Source organism: Drosophila virilis, chromosome 2 (genome assembly GCF_030788295.1).
Source record: "Drosophila virilis strain 15010-1051.87 chromosome 2, Dvir_AGI_RSII-ME, whole genome shotgun sequence".
Taxonomy (NCBI): Eukaryota; Metazoa; Arthropoda; class Insecta; order Diptera; family Drosophilidae; genus Drosophila; species Drosophila virilis.
Genome location: NC_091544.1, coordinates 19,655,560 through 19,682,282, shown reverse-complemented (window position 1 = coordinate 19,682,282; position 26,723 = coordinate 19,655,560). Strand labels below are relative to the sequence as shown.

The following is a 26,723-nucleotide window of genomic DNA, read 5'->3' as shown; positions in this document are numbered from 1 at the left end:
TCCTATTTTTATTGTTTTAGTATGGTTATTATCATTGCTTAAAAGTTTAATGTTCTGTGTGCCTTTAAAGACCTTTGCGAGAACGTGACGTATACGCAATGTGGAAATGCAGCTAAGCGAAATTTGTGAGAAGCTGCGAGGCAGCAAACTAACCGCGACTGGTTTGATCTGGCCGGTCTGGGCGCTGTGAGTGCCAGAAACGAGCTCTAGGTAATATTTATTATGGCAGCCGCGTCGGCCAACACCCTTATTAATATGCAGAGCAGCCAGGCAGGTGTCTTTGCTGCCGTTTTATGCCACAATTTGAGCCACGTGTCGCTGCTGGTACTGCTGCTGGCAAGACTTTAATAATTAGCGCATAATCGTTGGCACAGATTTTCGTAGCTGCAACTTGAAATTAACAATATTTAGGCACAATTTTGGCAGGCGCACAACTCAATGTTGGCCGAGTTTGAGCTGACTTGGGCTGAGTTATTGGCCGCAAAGTAGAAAAGGCGAGCACCAGCTTGTTAAAGACACACAACAAACAGCTGGCAGCCCTGCAATATTGTATCCTGGCAAGCAACTACAGTATCCTCCGCAGGTAAGCAATTTTATTGACGTGCAACAAACACACACACTCACACACACATTCTTACACACACGTTACCCACATGAGCTGCTCATCAGCAGCTTGTTAACTGCTCGTTGCCATGGGTTCAAGGGAGCGTCCGTCAATGCATAGGATGCCAACAATAGACACAGCTACTATCAAGTAAAAACAACAGCAACATTGGAGCTAAGTCCCACTCCCATTCCCCGGTCCGGCACCCACTTGACCACAGCTGACACCACCCGACAGGACATTGCACAGATAAGAACTTGGTTACATTGTACACATGCAGGCAACATGTTCCTGTTCCCAGTTCAAGTAGTAGAGACTTAAATCAAGAGCCAAACATGCAGTCCACGCATCTAACTGATTGACGGTCCATCTACATCCACTCTTTCGATTTTACGCAGTCTTTGTCATGTTCTCATTTGCTGGACACAATGATGTTATTTGCAATTTCATTAAATTACTAACATAATGCATCACTTCAACAACCAGTTTGTCAATCCAAAATGAAGAATTCTGTGCATTATGTTCGACAGAGCCTGACTTTTCAATGAATGATGGATGCTTTCTTTTGCAACTTGTAAATGTTGCTTTAAATTGTTTTGCATCTTTAAATATAGCCAATAGTTCATGTATGTATTCATATTTTACAGCAAATTGTAAAATAAATAGCTATACAATAATTTTGATGTGTACGTATTAAGTTGGCGTTACCGCAATTGCAATCAATTTCCTGAAATTTTAGATGTAGGTCCTCCCAGTGCCTGCTCAGATTTTTTTCAGATAATCGATAGCTTGCCCCGTGTTCAAGTAATCGATAAATTTTTTATCGAAATCCTGTTTTTTGGGTAATTTTTGAAACCATACTTGACATATAGCTTCCAGAATAGTATATATATTTGCATTTGGTATTGAAAGAAGAGGGTTCAAGGTATCCCCTAGTCGGGATCTTCCGCCTAGAACCTCTTACTTGTTATTTATATATTTTTAGAAGATAGCCAAAATTTTTAACGGTAGGGGTTTAGTATATACCCTAGCCAGGCACTCCCGACTAGAGTACTCTTCATTTATTTTTTCCTCTTTGTTTTAACGTTCCGCATGCAAATCGGTATCTTTCCCGCTACTTTGCTGCATGCAGTGAGAAGCACATGCAGACTTTAATATATATCATTACGAGCATTACAAGCCTTACAATATTGTATTTGCAGAAACAATTTTTTATGTTTTTCACTGTGGTGTGTTTTTGTGTGCTGTTCTGGTGCCGTCTTGCATTACATGAGTCCTGTGCAGCGTGGGGATGCCTTCTTGCCACACACCTTCGTTAGCTTTGAGTGCTGCGTGTTTCATTTTTGGCGAATTTGAGCTCCAGTTTGGTTTTTTGGCTACAGTTTGCCATCGTTTACACTGCTGTCTGTCTACCTGTGTGGCATACCTCTGCCTTCACCTGACAGATACTGCTTCTTGGTCTGCAACCGCTCGCACCCTATTCCACTTGGTTCTCACATAAAAGCTGCTCCAATTACTGTTTGCATAGTTGAGTGTCGTCGGCGGAAATTTGTTTATTTTACGCGCGTTGCGTTTTGTCTTGCTGCTGGCTCGTTGCCTTTTTTATTGGCAACACAGCAATGCCAACAAGGCACAGACAACAAGAGATACAAAGAGACACAGAAAGAGAGAGAGAGACAGAGAGAAGGGAGAGACAACTTTGGAGAAAGGACAAAACGAGGATATACTAAGACAAGCTGACAGCTAAATGCGTCACAGTCGCTGCAGATTTCATTTGCGCAAATATTTCGATGTATTTTTGCATTTTATAGCGCTGACATTTTGCCCTATGGAAATCCCAACTGAAACCTGACGCCTTACATCTTAACTAACACCTTACACCTCCTAGTAGTTTTCTTCTTACTTTCAACAGCAATAATGGAATAGAATCTGAAGGCAGTCAACAACCACCATAGCGTCCGATATTGGCGAAATGAGTTTACAATTATCTGGCCAACAGCTTATAGCCAATAGTTTAATTCACAAGTATAACAGTTCAAGATGTTATATACCCTATACTGATATAAATATGTGTTGGTGTATTATTGTATACTTTTGACATACATCGAATTAGCATTGCATATGAATCAAATGTGTACTTTTTATACCTTGAACCCATAAAAAATGGGTACAAGGGTATACTGTTGTGCATCCAAATGTATGTAACAGGCAGAAGGAAGTATCTCCGACCTTGATTGATCAGCATCAATAGGCGAGTTGATCTAGCCATGTCCGTCTGTCTGTCTGTCGTCCGTATGTATGAACGCAAGGATCTCAGAACCTATAAGAGCTAGATCAACTTGGCATATAGCTTCTAAAATAGAATATATATATATATGCATTTGATGTTGGAAGAAGAGGATTCAGGGTATCCCCTAGTCGGGAGCTCCCGATTAGAACCTCTTACTTGTTTTAAATATGGCTTTGGACAGCCAACCAAGCTTGGAGAAACATTATCTAAACTAACTGCGTTGGCATACAAATTATTATTTTGGATCCAATACAATTAAAATTTATAAACATTTATTTCTAAATTTACTATACCTTTGCAAATAGGTTGCAAACCTATTTCCTGCAATGGTGTATCCATAGAGTATGTTTATTTCATATTGAAATCTAAATGATTATATAAAGAACACTATAATATTGACACTAAAATGGATCTAATCAGCAGATATTTAAAAGGAATTTAAACTAAAACCCCATATTATAATATACTTGTACACTACTTTATACACTAGTTTGAGAAATTCTAAGAATATTGTTGCTCTTTAGAATAGAAATTAATATATTCAATTGCAATATCTGTATACATACAAATATACTATGATAAGTGATTTGAATAACTAAAACACTAAATAAGAATAATATATTAAAACTTAAAATTTCCCATCAAGAGCACATATCTCGCGTCCAATTTGAATTGCAAGCATGTAAAACTTGTCATTGCTCTTGTTCTTTCTGGCGGCACCATTGACTGAACCCAAAATAGGGGCAGATAACGTTTGTAATTTATGCATGTCGTGTTGAAAGTAAGTGGAAATGCACACACCCATTGCATATTTAGTTGCCCTGATTAGCCACGCCCACAACACAAACACATCGAGCCCCAACACTCAACATGGGCGCATATAATTTAATTAAAATTAAATCTCGCACGGGCGCTGAACTGTAAACTGCGAATGCAAATTATTATTAATTACAGCAGAGCGTCGACAGCGGAGCAACAAACGACGACAAATATTAATATGAGACATATGTACATGTGTGTGCGTGCGTGCATATGTGTGCATGTGGGTATATTGTGTGGCAGCCCGGAGTCATAACGATGCCGCAACTGTCGCCAGTTCATTGCAACAAAGCTGCTCTATAGGTGATATGAGCATTTGTTGTTGTTGTTATCGCTGTTGTTGTTCTTGTTGTTATCTCTTGCTGTATTTCTCTGTTTGTTTCCCTGGTTGTCTGTTTGTCTCTGTGTAATGTTCCTAAATGCAATTAATACAGCTCTAGGTGCATACCTCACCACAGTACTGTTTGTTATTTGCTTTATGTCTATATATTAGCATTGTTACCTGTTGTTTCCACATAAGCTTCTCCAGCGCCTGATAACTGAATGATCACCTATGCATAATGTAGTTCGTAACCAAAATAAAACTAACTACAAAACTAAAAGTTCACTCCAGATGGCTACAGCTATTTATTTATTTATTTGCCTTTAAATTAGTTTTTTTATTAACCTACATTGAAGTTACAATAGAATGTATTTTCAAATTCAAGCTTAGATTAACGAATGATTAGATTATCATTGACAATGTAGAACATTATTATCATGTAGAAGATTTACAATATGCATTTAAATCAAACTGTAATCAATCCTATCCACATATAATAAAGTTATATTCAATTTACCACAAAGATAATATAACTTGAAAAACAATAATTTAATTCAATGGGAATTGAATTATATTGTTGATATTTTGTTGGTTGAATGCTTTTTATAGTTATCAAATGCAAGGGCTTAAGAAGAGAGAATTTTAATATAGAAAATATTTAATTCTAGTTCAATTGAGTAAGTCTTAGGTATTTAGGAAATTTCTTTAATAACGTCGAATAACAATTATTAGCAAAAAAAAACTACTTATAAATAATAATAACACCTGTATCAACTAGCGAGCAGTTGTCAACATCAAAGATAGTCAATGCAATTGTCGTTTCTACAGTGAATTTTCGCAGCAATTTGGATTTGTGTGAGCATTACGTATGCGAAACGTGGACCATAATCAAAGCCATTTCGGTCAGCGAAGCAAACCTAACCAGATCGAACAACGTCTAGGCCAACAACCAAATGATATTAAGTGCTTTTGACCAGAAATCGCCGTAAATCAAGTCACTTTAATTCAATAACAAGTTCGCACACAGCTCCACATATAGTTGGTCCCCGTGCAGATGTGCAGATGTTGCCATTTTGAACAAGAGGAGCCACGGAATGGCCGTCAGTTAAGATCTAGCTACGAGGGAGCGGCCACAACATCCACGGCATTGATTACGTTTATCTATGATGGCAAATTATTCATTTGCCGGGACGCATCGCAAACAGAAACAAAGTTAACAGGCCGCATTTCGCAGTGGCCGTAATTTGGCAGTTTCATTTGGGCCCAGCGGCAGCAGAAGCGACTTCTCTGTACTGCACAACGGACTTGATTCGAGTTTTGAGGCCGCTGCTGTGGCTCTACTGTTGTTCAAATGTTTATTTGCCGCCTGCTGTTTTTCATTTAAAGTGCACACACACACACCCACATAATAAATACGAAACTTATTCAACCTTGAACGTTTTACACAATACAAATATATATATTATGCCAAAAAGTTTTTGTCAAACTTTGGAGTTTGGCAAATGCCAAAGCAATTGTTAAATTTATGTTTAAATTGAACATTTCTTCTTCATCTTTCTTCCCTTCTTCCACTTCTTTTGTTATGGAAATCGACAAATACAATTAATGACAATTACGCTTCATTGATGATGATGTAGAAGATTGTCATTTGGCTTTTGATTTTACAAATTATTATTACCGCAGCTTAGTATTTATATGGATGCTTATTTTGCCAGTACTTGGTTTATTACTTATTAATATTTATGCAGGAAGTTATGTGTCAGGTCAAGAGGTGCATAAATTATACAAATCAAAACTTTACGAATGCATAAATTATATCTGTTGGCAGCAAATGGACGATGAAAAGTTCCTACATAAGTTTGATGTCCGGCTCACAACAATTACTCATAATTATTCAAATGCAATTTGACATTTAGTTGTATAAACAGCACTTAAATTTTGTTGTATCGCAAAACTATATATTTAACTAGGTTATTTGTAACCTTCAAGTCTATGGACAAGTCAATTTAAAATTCGGCCTAGTTAGTGATAACAGTTCAAAAGCTTTATTTAATTATATGAAATAAAAACACCATTTCTCTTTGATAACAAATAATAGCCAGTCAACTAAACTAAAATATATCATAGTTCGTTAAAAGATAGTTCAAACGCATTAACATGTTTCAATGACTCCAGTAGATATGGGAATTCAATCAATTACATCTCCTTCCATTGATGGGGCCAAAAAGGAGACTACTATTGAGGAGACTACTATTGCAGTTGGCTTTTGAGTTTGGCCAACTTTTAATAGGTGCATGCGAACAAGTTGTATGCATTATTGAAAAAGACACCCTGCAATGCGAATATATTCATAAAACATTTTGATGTGCTATTATGTTCAGAATACATCTTGACATCGCATATAATCTTTCTACTTCTACTCATTCTCACTTCGCTTTACTTTTGACCAAAATGATCTTTTATTAAAAAGCTTTTAATATTCGAAAATAAAAATATTTACATATGCCTGTCACATACATAGATACAGCTTTAAAACCGCCTTGTGGCTGGAAAAATACATTAGTATAGTTGGGAAAATTGTCAGCCATCAGTTTGTATGCACTCGCTGCGTGTAACTGTCCGCCACAAAGGAACTCTGAGTTTTTGCCTTGCAATAGGAAGCCCAAATAAATGCACTGAGACAAATAAGCGAAGTGTGGTTAATTTTCCGACAGCGACAGTTCGATGACCTCATGGCTCTGATTAACAATTGATTTCAGATAATCTGCAATGCGGTTAATCAAGAGAAATAAAACGGGATGAACAGCATCGATAAACAATTAGGATTGTAAAATAACGCAAATGACTTTTTCAAGTGATCCTTCTGCAAATTGAATGAACACTAACAATTGTTACGTAAATAATATATGTTCGATGGAATTTGTATATTTTAGCTGCTTAACGTTAACGTCCTTCTATTTTATTTGTATATTTTGTTAAGGTTCAGTCAACATCATATATTTCTCCAGATTCAATTCACAGTTTGGTTTTATCTATAATCTATTGGAATTGGAAATGCGCAAAAGCCAAAAGAGATTTTTGCAATTTAAATGAACAGCGAAAAGCCAAAGATGCCAAACTATGCAATAGAAGCAACAACAGCAACATAAGCAACAACTATAACAAAAAACATGGCACACATACAACATACAAAGTAAACATTCACACAAAGCTGTAGAATTGTACTATGAAATAATCCGCAACGACAAATATGCGCGATTTTTCCGTCCGTCCGTCCACCCGGCTGTCCGTCTCTCTCTCTCTCTCTCTCTCTTTTCCTCTCGCCGTCTCTCGTTGTGTCCATGTTTATTTGTGTGGCTTGGCCAGTTGGTTAGCCAAGCCCCGCACAAAGCACTTTTAGACAAACCCACACACACACACACACACACACACAAGTATAGATATACGAATATTTTGGTGGAGCCAGTTACCAGACGCAACAACAATAGCAACAACTGCAAAACCACATACACAAACCGGTTCAACGAAATTCCAGCTATCAAAGCAGCAGCCAGCAACAGCAGCGGCCAACAGCTAACAGCCGGGCCAAGTCAGAGCTGTTTGTGTCGAAGATTCGGCCTTAAGCGGCAAAAGCGGCAACAACGGCAACGGCAGCAGCCGGCACTAAATGTCAAGCGAGCGAACGGTTTCTGACGGGTGAGGTGCGGGTGAGTAGGTGGGCGAATTGGTGGGTATGGTGAGTTGGTGGGGTGGTAGGTGGTCGCCGCCGCTGGAGCCACACACCAAATACAACACTGCAAAAAGTAAAGAAATCAACAAGCTTAGAAACTGAAAGAAGCAAAAGCAATGTAAAACTAGAGCTGATTCGACCGACTCTGGATGGAGATGAGAGCGTGATGGCAACAAAAAGAAATGAAAAGAAAAAAAGAAAGGTGGGAAGAATTACGTTGATTAGAATCGCGACACGTTTTACTAAAAACCACTATAATTGAAAGCCGTACAGATATGTATACCACGTTCTAAAGCAACTAATCGGTATTATTTTAATCATTTATTCTTATTCTTATAGAAACCTATTTACTTGATCTCAATGTTTTTCCAATATATTCTTTATTATGCCACCTGTTTAAAACTCACTTCCCTAGCACTTTATTAACAATTACATGCTGGAAACGGATAATTATTTTTTATGCGTACCTTTCACGCAATTGGTTTAAAAGAATAGGCTAAAAGGATAATGGATAGAAAAGCCAACACTAGTTCTGTGCCGATCTAAGTAATACAAGCTGGTACTATAAGAACATCGAATATTGAATATGTATTGTTGCACTTCAAACGATCCATCAGTTGCCCATCAAACATGACATAATCTCTACAAGCCAAAAAATAAATAAATAAATAAATCAAATATCGGTTACGTGTTGCATGAATTTCCACTTCAGCTTCATCTTTAGCTCTTACAATGACGATGACTTCAACGACAAAACGGCGACGGAAAATTTGTTGTAATCAATATGAACTGGCGACTGGCGACTGGCGGCTGCCGCAGATAACTTCACACACACGCTATATATCTCCACTCTGTTTGCCTGTGCTGCTGCGTATGTGTGTGCGAAACAGATTTGTGAAAAATTCGGAAAATGGCAAAAATGAATTCGATGAATTCACGACAGACATTGCGTATACGGCAAGTAAGAGTATTGCGAAATGTATAGCAAATGTACATTGGGATGCTGGGAATTGCTGCGAAACGAATGATTATCTTAGCTGAAAAGCTGTAGAGCAGGGGCCCTGCGTATATCCCCACCCCCGGCACCAACCCGCTGTCTGCCATTATGATAAATCGCACCTTTTATTGCAGCATCAGCGCCTGGATAACTGATTTATAAACGCCCCGACCCGCCCTGCCGCCGACAGTTGGGCCAAAGCAATAGACAAAAAAATATGGGCAGGGAGTTAAAGTGAGGCAACCAAAAAAACATTAAGCAAACATGACATCATTCGACAGCTACGACAACGTTGCCGCTTTTCCTCAGATTGCGTTTGGCTATGGACAAAAAGCATTTCGCATTTCCTTACTCCAAACGCCACCCAATTTGGCTGCCCCGCACCATTAACAAGCGCTCAATGAAGTTTGCATTCGCATAGTGGGTCTGTGTGCAAGTGTGCGAGTGCGCGTGCGAGTGCGAGTATGGGGCATGCCACTATTATGAGCGCAATTTGCGATGCGCTCGCAAAATATTTCATACATGGGTCTGGGATGTCATGGGATGAAAATGGGTATGTAAAACCAGTATCAATATGCAAAAATATGTATATTAAGTACCGTATAGTTTTTAAAGGGCGATGTTTTTTATTTGTTTTTTCCTGCATGTCTCTGTTAATGACGCATTGTTGCAGGTTCTAGAAATTGTACACCAATTTTATTTTTAATTTGTTCACTTCAATAAAAAACTGTTCAGCGCTTCAAGAGCACAAAAACTCAAAAATGTTATCGTGTGTGCTCTTATGTTCAATTAAATTAATACAATTTGCATAGATAAGTAAATTGTAATGACAAATTATCTCAAGAGACACCATAAACTTAAAAATTGACAAATTATACAAACAATACAATAAATATAAATAGTTTAGAATGGAAATAATTATACTCATTTTATATGCATAAATAAATATAATACCAACGAGTGATAATTATAAAATAATTGATTTAGAATAAATAATATAAAGAACTTTTTAAAAGAGGCAAGCTTAACTTCTAACGGTAACATATGGTTAGTTGCAAACAAATTGTTGAAGATCTTTTAGCTAACAGCCATACTTTACTTAGTACTCAATGCTAAAGAGGAGTAGTTAAACATAAACCAGTTTGTTTTACAATTCAGATTTACGTTGACATAAAACTGTGTCAGTATTCCATGCACACAATCAATGCTTTGGTATATTCAGCAATCGTTCTTTAGCCACTACCCGGAAACATTTATCCTGCAACATGTTTTATGTCCCCATTGGCCCATTAAACATTTATCATTTTTCGTGGCCATTCGTCATCAATGCGTGCAAATGTTGAAGGTACCCACAAATACAGGAGAGTGTAACTGATCAACTATTAGATACCCTTTAACAGACAATGCAGTATGAAAATTCATATATTAAGATACCAAAAAATACAAATACTGTGAAGAAAATTTATAATCTTGAATAACTTCCGATCGTTACATACGAACGTGGCGGTAAACAAGGTCTGACCAATATGATTTTTGATAGAGCAAAAAAATGTGAATCCTTATTTTACAAATTTCTTTTTGCGCAGGGTATAACAAGTGAATCAGCAGTAAACGGGGAGTTAAGAAAAACTGCAAGCAAAAAACATATGCAAATATTAATGTAGCTGTGGATGCTCGACTTGTTAATCAGAAAATGACCGAAAATATTATATTTTTTAAATCTTAATGTGACAAATTGGAGTTATTGAAACGCTTCAAATTTTAAGTTTTGCCATAAAATATGACCAAAAAAAAAAGTACAAAAACACAGATATAAAAGTATAACAAATGTCTATTAATGTATCACATATCTATGAAACTATGTTATTTTAATTTTAATTTAGTTGAAGAAAAACGTGAATTAAGACAGATAGATATCTATGTCATTATGTTTTCCCCTATTTTTCTACTCATGTACTATGTATGAAGCATATTCTGATATCTTTTGATATGGAATGTAAAACAATCAGGTTAGCTGTCATACCACATGAATCGAAATAGCTTAGACGCACTGAGCTGAAGAAAAACCAAGTGAAAACGGCAGCTAAAGGAAAAGCAACGACTGTTTTAACAAAAGAATATCAAATGCAATATGTGTACTACTCATTTGGCCACCTTAAGCATGAAATCTTTGAGAATTTCTAGATACCTGCAAATAAGGTCAATTGAAACATGAAGACAGAGACTAAAAAAACTGATGGTCCCATGTCAGTCAACTGTTTTGTTTGCTTTTGTGGTTAACATCAGCAGCAGTGGCAATAATCAAATGGCTTTCTGCTGCTTCTTCCCCTCAAATCATTATCATACAAGCCGCAAGTGCGTGTGTGTGCGAAAGAGCAAGATGGACATATAAAAACAGAGACAGAGCTTCGATTGAGACTGGATGGGTCGACTGGTCACCAAAGCCACAAACTGGTTTCCCAAGCGATGCTGATGCAGAACAAGAAGAACTAAACAGTATTCATGGGGACATGCAGCGAAAGTGGTGCTATAGAAAGTTTATGCGAATGAGTCTGAGTCTGGGTCTGAGGCGTGGGGCGTGGGGCGTGGCGCTGCTCATGGCCGTTGGCATGTCCACCTGAATACTTTGACACAACTTTTAATTAGACCCCAAACTGCAACAGTCAACGCTTTGAACTTGGTGTCATTAAAATATTAGCTTGTTGCTGAACGGATGCGCTTTTTTATGCGCTTTTGAGCACACAACTTTCAAGAGATAGGGAAGTGAGGTTTTTCCTTATACCCATCATTTTAGAAATGTAAATATCGATGTTCAGATTAATAATGCGTAAAAAAACAATATTTAATCATTTATGACGGTTCAGAACCAAGAGATTTTTAAAATATTTATGGAATACCCAAAATGATTTCCGACAATGAAAAGCAAAAGCGACGCTAGCCTTATTATACCTGCTTTTTGATTTTCTACAAATAGGACTTCCATTAAGCACAAACTTTTAAGTTGTTTTTTAAGCGCATGTCAAATCCGACCTGCTAAGAATATCCGGATCTAAGAGTTTTCTGTTATCAGGTTACAGGCAACTAGAGCATCTCGACTGCGAAGTGCCCGCCAGGCAAAAGATGGTAAACAAAAAAAAAAAGGAAATATAAAAAGTGCAAAAGTGCTGAGCTCAAGAAAAGTTTAACAATATTATGCTGAGCAAGCAATGAGAGCGTGAAAAAAGGACACGGAAAATTTTGAAGCGCAATAGTGATGGGCATGTCAAACAAGGGGAAATGCCTGGTATCCTTCACTCAAGTTGAGCGAATGGTTAGCTGAGTGAATGGGATCAAACAATTTGCTAGTTTACACCTTGGACGCTTTTAATTATACGCATTGTGCCAGGACGACGACACGGCGTGCTCATTAGTGGCCCCCACTCAAGACTCAAGCACGCCTAGCCCCTGCAGCTAGACAGGAAACTTTAACAGCAACAAGAACAAGTTGATGTCTATTCCGCAAACTTGGGAAATTTCTTGGGCAAGTGACCTATAAGTTGGCTGCCAGCATAACAGCGACAACAATAACAAGAACAACAACAACAAATGAAATATCAGAAACAACAAGAAGTTAACAAACGCCCACGCAGGATGTACTCCGTGTTTGTATGTGTTTGCATCCATCAGTGTGCGTGTGTGTCTGTGAGTGCCGCTTGCCTAATGAATATGCTGCCCCCGGGAATGTCCCTGGCAACAGCAGCGTTTACTTAACAAACCTAATGGTGTTGGTGTTGTAAGTGTTTTAGTGTTGGTGTAGATATATCCTTAGATCTAATTGCTTTCTTAGGCACCGTCGCGACCGTCTAAATTATGAAGGCTTTGAGTGGGTGGTGCTAACTGTGAGGAGCTACGGATATATTACGAGGGTTGAAGTACAGATTGGGAATTTCAAATTTGGACCCTAAGATGATAAACCATTTTGTGAATCTCAGCTTGAAAAAACTATCTATCCAAAACATATACTCAAAGATATGGCCATACATGAGGCAATCGATATGGGCCTACTTATATAGCTCAGCCCAACTTCCTGAGAAATTGCAGAGTTTCTGTGACACTTTATATGATTTAATGGGTTTACCAAAGTGCCGATCATAATTAATCGTAACTTTTATTTACTGGCATTTCCCGTTTACGGACTAGCTACTTAGCATGGTATGCTGCCTTGCAGCGTCAGCCCACAATCCTTTCTCAGGTATTGCAATAGAAAGTGGGTTAATTTCATAAACTCTCCAACTTGTTGTGTTTTTCCAGCGATTTCCCCTGGACAGTTAAACGGCCATTAAAAAAAATTTTATTCTTTCCTTATTTGCATATGATAGCCCGAATACTCCCTTTACCAGATTATCTGCCATTAGGTTACTGTCTTATTTCTATAGCTGTCCTCAGTGCGTTTATATGTAATAAGTATTTTACACAATGTGTAATTTTGAGTTAAGTCTGGTGTTGGACTCAATTTAATTATAACCAATTACACAAATTACCGTAGGTTATAACAATATAACCTATCAAAACTTGATATACACCTTTTGGGCCTATACCAAAAGTTGCATTATTAGTAATTTATTTATTTACAGCTTGAATAAATTAATAATTATTAGCACATTATTTTGCTAAAGTTTTTCTATAAGTTTCTAACAACTTATCTAACCCTGCGAGGGCACTTTTTCAACATTAGCCTCTCCGACACTGACCGAGATTCAGGGTGTTTATGCCCACGGCTTGCAATTATAAATACGTTTATAAGAAAAACATCACGGAGCATTTGACTTACTACAGATTCTCTCTCACTGCATGTGAAGGGTGAGAGACAGTTCGGACAGTGGCCCTAAGGGAATTGCTCGTGGCCCCGGCCATGTCATGCCCTTGTTGCAGGCAATCTAACTTCAAAAGCGACTTCATTTGACAAGTTTAATGCAGTTAAACAACAATTAAAAAAAAAAAAAACTTGTTTATTGCATTATTGCTTGCCGACTAAACTTTTCAACTTTACAACAGAAGCCAGCGGTCAGTTGCCAGTTTTAGTTGTTAGTTGCCAGCGGTCAGTTAGCCCCACTCAACTCCAGTAACCAGCTCAGCTTCGTACCCGATGTCAGTCATAAATGGAAAAAGCAATTCGCCAACCCAACCAGCACTGCGTATTATGTTACTTGTTGTAATACACTCGCAGAAAATGGGTAATTTAACTTGGTTAGCAGATTCCAATGCCCTTGAAGGGTGTAACAAATATTACAATATTAATACTGCAAGATATATGCTAAATGCGGGTATTTCGTTATATTCCTACCCAGCGGAACTCTCCATTGTTAGTTTAATTTACAGCATCATATATGTTTAAAATAATTTAAATGTAAGTCAATGTTTGAAAAGAGCAATATTGCTAATATTGTAGATTTTAAAACTTGAAAACTAAAACTAACACTAAACGTAGAGTTGAAATTGATATGTATTCTAACAGGAACCCAAGGCTATATTTGTTTTAATTTGGAAAGAGCATATTCACTTCAATATGCTTCCATTTGTGTAGGTTTTGAATTTCTCAGCTAGAAATTAAGCTAAAAACTTGTTGTTCCCGTGTGAATGTGTGTGGCTCCCAACTGATGCGACATGTTGGCATACCACTAAGTGAAATTAGCGGTTGTTACTAATGAAAAGTGGTTTTAGAACGACAGCGAACTTTTGCAATTTTCGGGCATGAGCACGACGATAATGGAAGCGCTGTATCCTTGCCCTGTGTGGCGGCGAAAAACTTCGTTGTAAATACCCAGTACCGCACGAAATCGAGGGTATACCAAACTTATGCGGAAAATATAGCAGCAGCTACGCATAAATATATTTAATATTTATACTGTATATCAATACCTAATATGCATTAAATATGCCGCGACTGACTTTAGGGTATATAAGGGTCGAGTCATCCGACAAACATCAGGGTATTTTATGGCCGAGCTTTGGACACTATTTAAGCTAATACTATTATATGCCATTGTTTCGAAACTTTACTATGAACGTGTTTTTGTGTTATTTTTGTTTGCCAGTCTCCTTGTGGTTACTCAAAGTAACGTTCATGCCACATCCTTTGGGCGTCCTGCATTATAAAAATTGGCATTGCCGTGAGGACCAAGAGGACCAAGATGTGATGAATTTAGCGTTGCCAATAATCGCATTAGAGCAATTCGCATCAGCCTTTCCGCACGTTGTGTGCATAATTAAAAATTACTCGAGCACACTCTCCCTTTCGCTGACCATGTGGCACGTCCAGGTCCTCTGAACACGCCGCGCTGCTCCTATAGCCGTGCCAGTTTTTCATCATCTTCCTGGCATCTTCTTCGACGAGAAGTGAAATTAATGGCTTTTCTATTATTTTGCGCAAAGTTTCGAAGCGCATTTGACGTTGATTGCATTTTTTGCGCTCGCAGCAGCAACAAAAGCTACTCCAACGGAATCACAGCTGCTGGGAGCTGCTTTCTGGATACGGATACAGATACGGGCTGCTAGATGCTTGATTAAAAATTTAGTGTGTGCAGCTGATGCGCTGCTGGCAATTTGCGCCACCCAACTGCCGCGCCTCCTCCACAGCGCGGACTCCCTTCACCGACTACTAGTTTTGGCCATTAAACAGTTGATGCTGGCGGATCGCAGTGCACGCCGACTATCTTGCCAAGCAATTGCCAAATGCTGGACAGACAAAAAAAAAGAAAAACAAGAAGACAGCCACAAACAAGAGTGGAAATGTCTGAAGTTTGTAGCTTCTGGGTTGTTGATGCTGTGTATGCCAGGAGCTGCAGACTCTGTTTATTGATGCCATCGATAATGGAGACTAGCAAAAAGATTTGACGAATGCCAAATGTTAATGCATTCGAATATATTTGTAAATGGCCATCAAATATTTAAAAAAAAACTCAAAAAATAATTTGTTTAATTAACTCGAATTCATTTGAATCAGTTGTATTCTACCAATCCCCCCCGCATACCTTAAAGAAAACTGCATAAACAATATGCTATAGTAACTAAATTTTATTTCATTATTCAGCAATAATCAAAAATGCCAAGCATTATTTATTGCAAGGCATATAGTTATGTAATCAGTCTAAGGAACCCTTCTCGTATGGTAATGACAATTCATAACCAGTCTATTCAATAAACAAAAACTTCACTCATCCTTTTTGTTCAAAGAAACGTACTTATTATGGAAATCCTGCTTATAATATTATAGAATTTTTAACAACTATCCGCAAAGACAAAATCGCCATTCAATTGAGGTATTCAGCCTCGCTCCGAATCTGTTTTCTTTGAACCCGTTTGCGCTTTTCATTTTGGGGCATGGGGCCAGACACACGCCAGGCGCAAAGAAAAGCGTTAAGTTGCACAAAATCAACTTCCTGCCTCACTTTCTTCCTGCCGCGGCTGAATGGTCGGCTGACTGGCCGGGTAGCTTCTGGTGGATTCAAATGTAATCCACCGTAGCCGCCCACTTTTGGCCACAACTTTGAGGCGATCCCAGACGAGGTGGCCGAAAACTTTTGAGCGCATTCTAAACCTTTAACATAAAGTTGTCTGCAAGGCGCCATCGAACAATACGATATAAATGGGGCGCTGTGGAAGGTCGGGTAGGTGGATGGGACGGAGTGGGTAATGCACAAAAGACTCCACATACAGCAGCAGCTGACACGCAAAACAACCAGTTAATTTCCAAACTGTGCAAAAGTAGCCCCGAATAGTGGGACGGGCAGCGCGAAAGGAGGTTGGGGGGATCGGAGCATAGCGACTGCTAGGGTCGTTTCGTGGTTAGACTTGATTTGATACACCGCAACTAGTTCAAAACTACAGGCGGGCCAGCACACAAAATGCACTGGGGAGTTGGCTGGGTGTGGGACTGGAACTGAAACTAGACTGGTTTTTAGCCATGGTTTGGGCCATGTTTAGGCTCGTCCGGCAAAAGAACTACAACAGCTGTGCGAGCCCCGATGGACTGGACAGCGTCAGCGTAAAAACTATAAAACTTGTTCCTGTCCAAACACGGAGGCACGTTCGGAACCACTGTTAAGCTCCCGCGCGCCCAGTTTCCCCTCCACTCTCTCTTTCACTCTATATACATAAATACATATATACATGTATATAAACTTGCCTCACTGCAAACTAGTCTAAAATATCTTCCGGCTGGCAGTAGCAACAACAACAACAACAAGGCAAACAACATCAACTGTGCAACACGCCAGTTGGACGCAGTTCCGTCGACGGCTTTCGGAGATTTTCTATTGTTAAGAAGGCGGTTCCCCAAAAGCCGCCGACGTCGCGTCGCGTCGTTTGTTGTTTTGGTTTTTTCTTGTTTTTTTGTTTTTTCTGTTTCTCGCCGCTTACATTTTTCCCATTGTTTGTTGTGATTTTGAAAATTACGAAATTCTTCAGTGAACAAGCAGCCAAGCTAGGCCACGCGACGTGGTATTGGGGTAAGGAAGGGTGACATGGATCTATTGTAATTTTGCAATAAATTATATGAAAAAAGAGGTGTTGGAATTTTGCAACTGGATTTATTGATCAGATAGCTGTGTAAGGTGGGCGAGTATAAAGTTTAGCATTAAAAATATTAAAAAAATATTAAAAAAACATTTTAAAACAATTTCATAAATGAAATTAGAATAGTTACATTAAATTAAGGGGATCTTATATAGAAGCCGAATAAACTAACTATGTGGAGAATTTTTCTACACCTTTCCTCAACTAAGTTATCCCTGCAATTGCAAGAAACAACCTGGCCAATTTGCAAACTACATACAACACTTTTCTAAAGGAACATCTGCTTTACTTTCAAAAGTTTTTGTTGAATTTATTTTTAATTAAGTATAAGAATTAAATTCCATTTCGATTAATCTTATTCTTAAATTTCAAGCTGCCAATTTTATTTTTAATCGACCCTCCCATAGATTTTTATAAACATCAATTATCTCACACAATTAATTCTTTTAATTCAATTTCAAAACATCCCAAACTCATTATTATGCCCACAATAAACTTACGAAATTATTGAAAGGTTAACAGAGTGAGCAAGTTCAATGCCATAGATCGGGCAGTCTCCCTCTCTCACTCTCTGATATTTTTTGTTTATTTTTTTTTTTTTTTTGTTTATTGGCCATTTATATTAATTAGCTGCGTATATGAATTGACAATGAAAATGAAAATTAAATGGCCTTGATCAATTTTGAAGTGATTTCACACTCAAAAAACGTAATAAATCTGAAACACTTCATGAAAATAAAGTGAAATGGTAATTGATCAATTTCTGATGCTGCATACTAAATAGTTCATGATATATACTTACATGTATATGGTATAAAACTGTGCAAAGATATCACTATATGCAGCATAACCAGTAAGAGGTTCTAGTCGGAAGCTCTTTACTAGGGGATACCCTGAAACCTCTTCTTCCAACATCAAATGCAGATATATATTCTATTTAAGAAGCTACATATATGTCAAGTTTGGTGACTCTAGCTCTTATTATTTACCAAAATTGACCAAAAACACGATATCGATATCGATTTTTATCGATTGCTTGGAAACGCAGTAAGTTATCGATTATCGGATCTCGATCTGCGCGGGAACTAGGAGCACCTACATTTAAAATTTCAAGTCTCTAGCTCTTATAGGGGTCGGAGATACTTCCTTCTGCGTGTTACATACATTTGGATTTTGCACAAATACAATATACCCTTATACCCATTTTTAATGGGTTCAGGGTATAAGAACAGGCCGACTTATGCAGTTGACTCTTGAAAATGAGAAATTCCAAGAATATAATGGAACATTTGACCAAAATGCAAGTTTATTAATATTAAATTTTATACCCTTGCAGGGGAAGGAGACGTCCTCCCATATACTCTTTCTACAGCTATCTACAGTTGATTTGGCCAGACATAGCTGTCCGTCCGTCGGCATATCCGTCTGTACATCTGTCCGTTTCTATGTGAACTAGTCTTTCAGCTGTAAAATTGACATCTTGAAACTTTGCATATGTCCATCTTTCCGTTACAGGCAGTACATAAGTCTTAACCGGCCGGCATTTATTAGTGAAACTAGGCTGGTTACATATGAATCAAATATTTTTAATATCGCACTACTATATTATGTAGTACTATTGGAACAGTCGTCAGTCGACAGTTTGTTTTCGAGCTCACATTTTCGCAAATACCCTTGGTAAATGTTTTTAAGGGTATCAAGCCTTCATCGGGCCAAAGTTATCATTACTTTCTCCACAATCAATTTAGTATATGTTTAGTATGTGTCTAATGATTAACTCTACAAACCGTCCTACAAAATAGGCAATTACCAATTGCCATCTTCGTATTCCGCTTGCACCACGTGTGCGAATTGTCTTGGCAACCTACAAATTTGATATCCATTCACGTTTCCCTAATTCCCATAACCCCAAAGCCCACTTCTCTGCATACTCTAAGTACTGGATGTACATTACATTAGGGCCAATACCGATTCTTAATTAACATAATTAACTCAGTTGGCTGGGATATTTTTTTTTCTTTTTGCGTTTGCTTTGATCATCAGCTGGCGACACCCTGTTGTGGGATAGGAGCAACCACTGCTATTGAGGGAAGTAGGAGAAGACGACCCATTTAACAAGAAAACGAAAAAAGCAAGAATGGCTGTGTCGAAAGTGTCCAACCGAGAGATACCCTGTTCTTAGCCCAACAGTGTGAAACAATTATTCTTGTATAAGTTTTGTGTTTAAGGTGTTAATTTTGTAAAATGTTAAGGAATAAGTTTTGTTGTGTATCCCGAACAAAGGACTATATCTTTTTAAAAGATTATTTCTGTATTTGTAAGGAGAACAATTTTAAAGGTGTATACTCTATGAGAAGCTTTGGCTATTTTATTCAGTCGGATCGACGCGCTGGATGGGAAATCACATACTTTCCACACAAACATCGTATCCTTTTTACACATATTAAATTCGTACAGGGTATTAAAAAAAAAGAAATAAATGGGAAAGATGTGAAAATGAAACAATATGTAATTTCTACGCAAAAATCTCGTTACATGGGCCGACGGCAGGCGTAACAGCACAAGAGAAACAATAACTCAAAAGAGGGCAAACTGAAGGAGGGTGCTGTGGTGGGTGGTGCAAATAACTCAAAAGAAAAAGACGTGGCACCAGCACCAGAAAATTGACTTTGATGTAGTTGACTTACCCACTACGGAGGCTGACGCTGATGCTGATGCCAATGCCGATGCCGTTGCTGCTGCAGCTGCTGTGCGAGCAAGAGAGCAAGAGAGCCCGCTGGGCGGCTGACCTGAGCTTTGGGGGCCGCACACTGTCGCTTGGAATGTGGCCGCCGCGGTGCTCTTGCTTTTTTGTTGTTTTCTTTCTGTTTGCTTTGTTGATGTTGCTGTTGCTGTAGCTGCTGGGCCAATGCCGGCGTCGATTGTTGTTGTTGTTTTTGGCTGGGCAAAAAGCTGACGGCAGTCGTTTGCTGTCTCTGCGCCTCTCCCTATATTCGTTTAGCTGTTTCTTTCGCTGCAATAAACTGCCGTTACTTTGACTGAAGGGCAAACGCACACATGCACAAGCACAGTCACACGCACACCACAAATATTTCAACAATTAAATCATTTATATATTAATTTCGCATTTATGCACGTTCAAGAACCGGTTTTAAAATGCATTTTTTTTTTTTTGTTAAATTAATAGCATAAAATATATATGTATGTAAATACATACGTAAATAAAAAATATTTGTTAAATGACATTTCGCGTCGAAGCTCAAAACAACAACCAAAAAGACACGCGACGCACGTATTACAGCAAGCAGCAAGTAACGGGCAGCGGGCAGCAGGCAACGGGCAGCGACGCGTTGGCCTCTGCTACCTCAATGTCAACATCGACGCCGTCGGCAGCCGCACATCAGCAACTAGCGGCTAAATTGAATTTGCCTGCAATTTGCGCTTTTAATTGAATAATTAAAAAGAGGGCAAAAAGATTACGATTACGCCATTATGCTTCTTTGACTGCCCCCACATCTAAGCACTCCCCTTTAGTCCACATGCTGCGTGTTTGATGTAATTGTTGCTTGTGCGGCGATCGACAATATATGTATATGAGTGTATGTGTGTGTAATTGTGTACGTATCTACATATGTATTTGTTTATTTGATTCAAATTACATTGGAAACTGAAATATTTAGATATTGCCCCAAGCGCAAATGCAATTTTAATTAAATCACATATTTGTATTTGCGTGTAATTGAACTGTTTTAGTTCACAATTAAATTGTTGCTTCACACTACACCACATGCACAAACACACACACACACCAACTCACACATACACTCAACACAGGCAAACGGGTACGCAACCTCATGCACAAACAAAAACCAGACAGACAACTAATTTTACAGCCTACACCAGCGTCTGCTGCGATGCTGCTGCTGCTGCTGTCGCGGTAGAATTCTTCCACTTGCTAACTTCTTTTTCTATTTAATTTTTTATTTTTTTTTTTTGCGCTGGCACTTTACCTTTTTTGTAACACGATTTTAGCATTTTGTTCTTAATATTCATTAGCTGCAAATTGCACTTGGCGGCATTTCGAAACACACATAAACAACGCGCAGAGGAACATCAACACAAACACACACACGCGAGCTCTGCTTGATGAACTGATATTATAAACATTACCGCCGACGCAATTTAAATCGACGGCCGCGACACAACCGCACGCGACCAAAGAAGAAGACAAACTAATAACAGGTGTTCAACAGGTGACCAAGCTGCCAACGCAGCCGAAAAGTTTTGAAGAATGCCAACTCGTTTTCTGAACATTACACTTTGAGTTTAACATTATAAAACAGCTGATTTTGATTATGTTAATTAACATTATGTTCAGACCAGAACTGGCAACAAATTTCGTTTAACCAATTTCACCACCATCATATATTAATGCAATTATTAAACTTGGTTAACTATTCGGAATACTCGTCAAATAGATGGCGCTTGAGAACGGTCAAAATTTCCAGTTATCCCAAATTTAGTTTTGACATCAACCCAAATAAAGTAGATAGGTGGCGCAAAGTTATCACACACAAATAAGCAGAGACGTGAACCAAAGCTATGTTCGTCGTAGATGGCGCTAAGGGCGAAATGAACATTATCAACCAACGCTTTTAGTTGTGACAGCAACATACACTCCTTGAGAAATATGAATATATAACTTCAAATTGTCTGTCCATCATTCTCAATGCAGCGATTGGAACACCGCTAAAAGCCCGGACCGAAACCATAAAATATGCCATTTGTAATTTTTTTTTAACAAATTCTTTATATTTGCTTGTATTTTTTTTTTCTCAAATTTGTTTTCAATTTTTTGTTTTTTTGTAAAACTTTGTTTTAAGATGTTCTCTCACGTATCCATTTGTTTTGTTTTCCTTTGTATATAAATAATAATACTTATGGCTACAATATAGTAAACGTTTTTCGATTTTGCTTGTTGTTGTTGTCTACCAAATATTTGTTGTGTGTGTTTTTCTGCAATAATTGATCTTTGTCCAACTTCTTTCTGTTTGTGTTTGTGAAACGTTTTGCTGTAATCGAAAAACTGCAACAATTGCAACTAACAAAGCTAAAGTTACATGTCATACGCGCTAATATAGATACATTTATCATATATATACTATATAATAATTCTGTTTTTTGCTCTTAAGCTTAGGTTCTAGAAGTTGTTCTTCATTACATTAGACATTTGAAATTTTACAATATTTACACTTAAAAAATTTGCTAATAGTTTTCATTTGTCATACCATTTTCTTCTCTTAGTTTTTATTTTCAATACAATTGCAATTATCGTGTGGCGCCCCTGGCTTTGCTTGTTTAAAGGGTTTTTGTGTTGAGGGTCTGCTGTTCAGTAGGAGGATTGTGATGGGATTGGAGAGGGGGGGGGGGGGGGGGATAATATGCACATTCACAACCTGAGCATAATTCGAAATTATGTTTACAGTGTTTGATTCAATTAATTCTTTGCTACAACAATTACATATTGAATACTGCTTGGAATTGGGCTGTGGCGCCACCCGGACGGGCGTGACCCGCACGCTACGCCCGGCGGCTGCCACAGCTGCCACCGTCTCCGCGACAATCGAACGCCTACAACTGATACTAACTGCCGACCATGATGTGTGCGGGCTGTTCCAGCTCGTTGTCGTGCAGCCTGGAGCTGGCGACGGGTCCGCTGAGGCCACTTTTAAAGAGCTCGTCGGAGCTAAGCTTGCAGCTGGGCACCAGCTCGGTGAACTCCGAGCCCAGCCCGAACTCCATGTCCAGAAAACCATACTCCCACGTATTGGCGCCCGCTGACACATTGGAGCTGATGCTGCTCACGTAGGAAGAGGTCAGAGAGTGCGTCGCCGACGATATGGTGGACAATGTGGTAAAGGTGGCCGTTGTGGAGGACGAGTTGTTGTTGTTGTTGTTGTTGCTGCTGCTGCTGCTTTGACTGGCGCTCGCCTGCACCGTGGTGAAGCTGCCGCTAAAGGCCAGGGTGGAGCCAGAGCTGGGACTGCTGCTCGCTATGCACACGGGCACCGCTGTGGGCGTGGCGGCGGCAGGCAGTATGTTGAACAGATCGTTGTTGTTGAGCGGATCCAGCGCCGACTGTGAGCTGAGGCTGAGCACCGAGCTCCAGTTGATGGAGCGAGTCGAATCGTCGTCCGCATAGCCCGAGTCACTCGAATCGCAGGCACTGACCGCGCTCGAGGCGGAGCTGACATTGTTGCTGCTGCTGGTGCTGGTGGAGTTCGAGCTGCTACAGCTCGCCGCCTGGACAGGTGCTGCGGGGCCCGCAGCGGTTGTGCTGCTGGTGCTGGAGCTGATGCTGACGGAGATTACGCTCGCGCTGCTGACCGCATTGGCAGCTACAGGCGGATTAGCTGCTGCCGCTGCTGCCGCCGCTGGCGTCGTTGTCGTCGTCTGACAAGTGGGGAAGGGCGTGGCACGTCCCGATTGCGACTCCCGGAAGGGGTAGTGATCATAGGGATGCAGCGTGGTGCTGCAGGACGTATCACAATTGCTGGTCGCCGAGGCGGCAGCGACATGTGTGGGCTGTGCTTGGAATCCGCTAGGTGCAGCCGCAGCTGCGGTTCTGTATGGTGGCGGCGGCGCCTCCAGACGCTCGTGATAGCCGAGCGGCGCTTGGGGCTGGAAACTGGGGGCCTGTGCCAGCTGCTGATAATGATCCATGTTGGCCAGCCGGGCGCAATTCAGCACAGGCGCATAATCCTGCTGCGCATGATGCAAAGGCGCTGGAGGGGATTGCTGCTGCTGCTGCTGCTGCTGCTGCTGCTGTTGTTGTTGCTGCTGCTGCTGCTGCTGCTGTTGATAGGCTGGATGATACTGTGCCGCTTGAGCGGCGGCCGCAGCTGCCGCGGCAGCTGCCTGCTGATGATGCTGCTGCGCCGCCTGGTGCAACTCCTTGGCCTCCGTCTCGATCTCGCGATCGATGCGCTTCAGTGTATTGCAGATGAGCACCGAGCGGTAGAGCGACTGCTCCGACACCTGTCGGAAGCGCGACAGCTTGAACATGGACAGGTTGCGTATCTTCAGGCGCGTGTCCTTGTAGCAGCTGCGGTTGGCGCTGCACCAGCCGCCGCGTCCGTCGCAGCAGCGCTTCAGCGGCAGCCCGTGCAGCGGCAGGGGCAGCGGCATCGGCAGCGGCAATCCGCCGGCCACAAAGGAAGAGGGTGCTGGCGGGGTGTTGCCATTGCTATTGGGCAGGGTGCTGGCTGGTGTAGTTGTTGCCGCACTGCTGCAACCCAGGTCCAGATAGGATTTGCCATTCTCGGCACAGCGTATGGTCTGCTGTGGAGCTGGCTGTGCATAGATGACTCCGCCACCGTTCTCATAGAATTGCTGCTGCTGCTGCTGCTGGGCACCGCTGGGCGTGGCCGCTGCGCCACCCGCCGCTCCAGCCGTGCCGGCGCCAGTCGCTGCGCCTGTTGTGGTCCATTGGGGCGGTGCAAAGCCTCGCGGCGCCATGTGCTGCGGGCTGCCGGTGCGTGAACAATTCTGCTGTGGAAACGGCTCCGAGTAGTAGGCGGGTCGGCTTCCATAGCCGGGAGGATAGCTGCGCTGTTGCTGCGCTGCCGCGGCCGCAGCAGCTGCAGCCTGTTGCTGGTGCTGCTGCTGCTGCTGGTGTTGCTGTTGTTGTTGCTGCTGCTGTTGCTGCTGCTGCTGCTGTTGTTGTTGCTGGGCAAAGGGATGATAGCGCATGGGACAGTAGGTGGGTATAATGCTCTCCTCCTCCTCGTAGTCATCCTCAAAGTCATCGTCATCGTCATCCAGCTCGTCCGCACTCAGCAGCGTGGTGGCGAGCGTGGAGCGCGTGGCAATGCTGCCCCAGGGATCACTGGGCACGGCCACCGCCTGCAGCTTTGAGATGCAATCTACGGGCTCGCTGCTGGCCGCCGCCACGGGCGACGCAGCTGTTGACCAGGGCTCGCAGGGCACTGCGGCCACCACCTCCAACTTGGCAATGCTGTCCTCGGGTATCGCAGCGCTCGCCGTGGGCGGCAGCGGCACCTCCGCGGGGCTCTTGATGCTGCTGGTGCTGCTGTTAGTAACTTCGTCACCGTTGCTAATAATACTATGCGCTGGCTTCACGGGCTCCACGTTGTTGTTGTTGGATTCGGTTAGCTGTTCCGAGCTCGTTTTTTGCTGCTGCTGTGGCTGTTGTTGTTCCTCCAGCGATTCCAGGTAGTTGTTGTTGTTGATAGCCCATTTGTTGGCCTTTACCGGCGGCGGCGCACAGTTGCCCGTGTAGGTGGTGTTGGCATCCTTGCTGTCAAAGGTCAGCTCATGCTTCCGCTTGGTAGCGGCTGTTGCTTGAAGACCCATTGCTGAATTAACCTGTAAGCAGAACGAAAAGTGAAACTCTCGATTAAAGTTTGCCGCCAAAAAGGGTTAACTGGTGATAGATGTTAACGTTTGACTAAGAAATACCCTGTACCCACACATACTAGAGCCTTAAAAGATTCAAGTTATCTGCTGCAATGCAGCTTTTTAAAGCTCCCTACTAATATAACTCACTTATAGTATAGTAATGAGAATAGAGCTTTTATTCAATCGAATATTCCATATACATATTATTGCCTTATCTACAGTTCAATATACCCAATTACAAGCAGAGCACAGCGTATAACAAGCATCTGAATGTTGTCTCATAAATTGTGAAGCAATGCACAAAGGAGCAAAAGCCAATGAGTAAGCCACCCAAGCCGCCCAACCAATGTCAGGCGCCTGTCTACGTGCCGGGCTCAGGACAACGAGAAAGGGCACAAAAACTTATCAAGAAAATGGAAGGCAGGCGGCAGACGAACGACACACAAGAACAACCCACACCCCATACAGAGCCAACAAACCCAGCCGAGCTCATCGCTGCCAACAACACCACCATCACCACCGCCAGGAGCAGCAGCAGCAGCAGCACCACCCATCCAACCCCTCGCTGCAGCATAATGAAAATGGAGAGAACAGCGCAGTCAGTCAGGCAGGCAGGCAGGCAGCCACCCTCGCCTCGAACTGGCTGGCATTGCTCATCAGCATTGCTGCTCAAAATCTTCTTAAAATAAAACACGGGAAAGCGGCGGCAGCAGCCGTAACAGCAGAGACAGGAGCAAGGGGAACGCTGCAGGGTCAGAGGCAGCACGAGCGTGGGACTGCCAGCGACTGCCACTGGGGCTGCTGGCTTCAATGTCTTCGCCTTTTGGCTGCGTCGTCTTCGCTGAGCGTTCATCACTTCCGCCTTTTGCGTGAGTTTCTCAAAACTATTTTTGGGGGCCGCGTTTTCTTGATTTTGGAATATATGGCATGGAAATCAACAATGAACAACAATGCTACAGCGACTGCCAAACGTTCCAAATCAATTCA

General features: G+C 41.0%; 2 protein-coding genes across 7 annotated transcripts in view; both read right to left on the bottom strand.

The window, feature by feature from the left end:
• Positions 1 to 21,545, bottom strand: part of Cad87A (cadherin 87A) — a 63,550-nt gene extending 42,005 nt beyond the window's left edge. For 2 of the 5 annotated variants that reach the window (XM_015171720.3, XM_070207037.1), the window contains exon 1: positions 21,326 to 21,545. Coding sequence is in view for 1 of the 5 variants with exons in the window: in XM_070207037.1 (XP_070063138.1) it covers positions 21,326 to 21,368 (43 nt within the window). In the remaining 4 variants the exon portion in view is untranslated. Of the gene's footprint in view, positions 1 to 20,002; positions 20,354 to 21,325 lie in introns of those variants that run through there. The other 3 variants (XM_070207039.1, XM_070207038.1, XM_070207040.1) reach the window with 3 other exon arrangements.
• Positions 21,546 to 22,587: 1,042 nt separating this feature from the next.
• Positions 22,588 to 26,723, bottom strand: part of tara (taranis) — a 35,560-nt gene continuing 31,424 nt past the window's right edge. For both annotated transcript variants that reach the window (XM_002053303.4, XM_015171719.3), the window contains exon 2: positions 22,588 to 25,703. In XM_002053303.4, the coding sequence (XP_002053339.2) occupies positions 22,959 to 25,703 (2,745 nt within the window). In that variant the 3' untranslated portion in view covers positions 22,588 to 22,958. The remainder of the gene's footprint in view (positions 25,704 to 26,723) is intronic.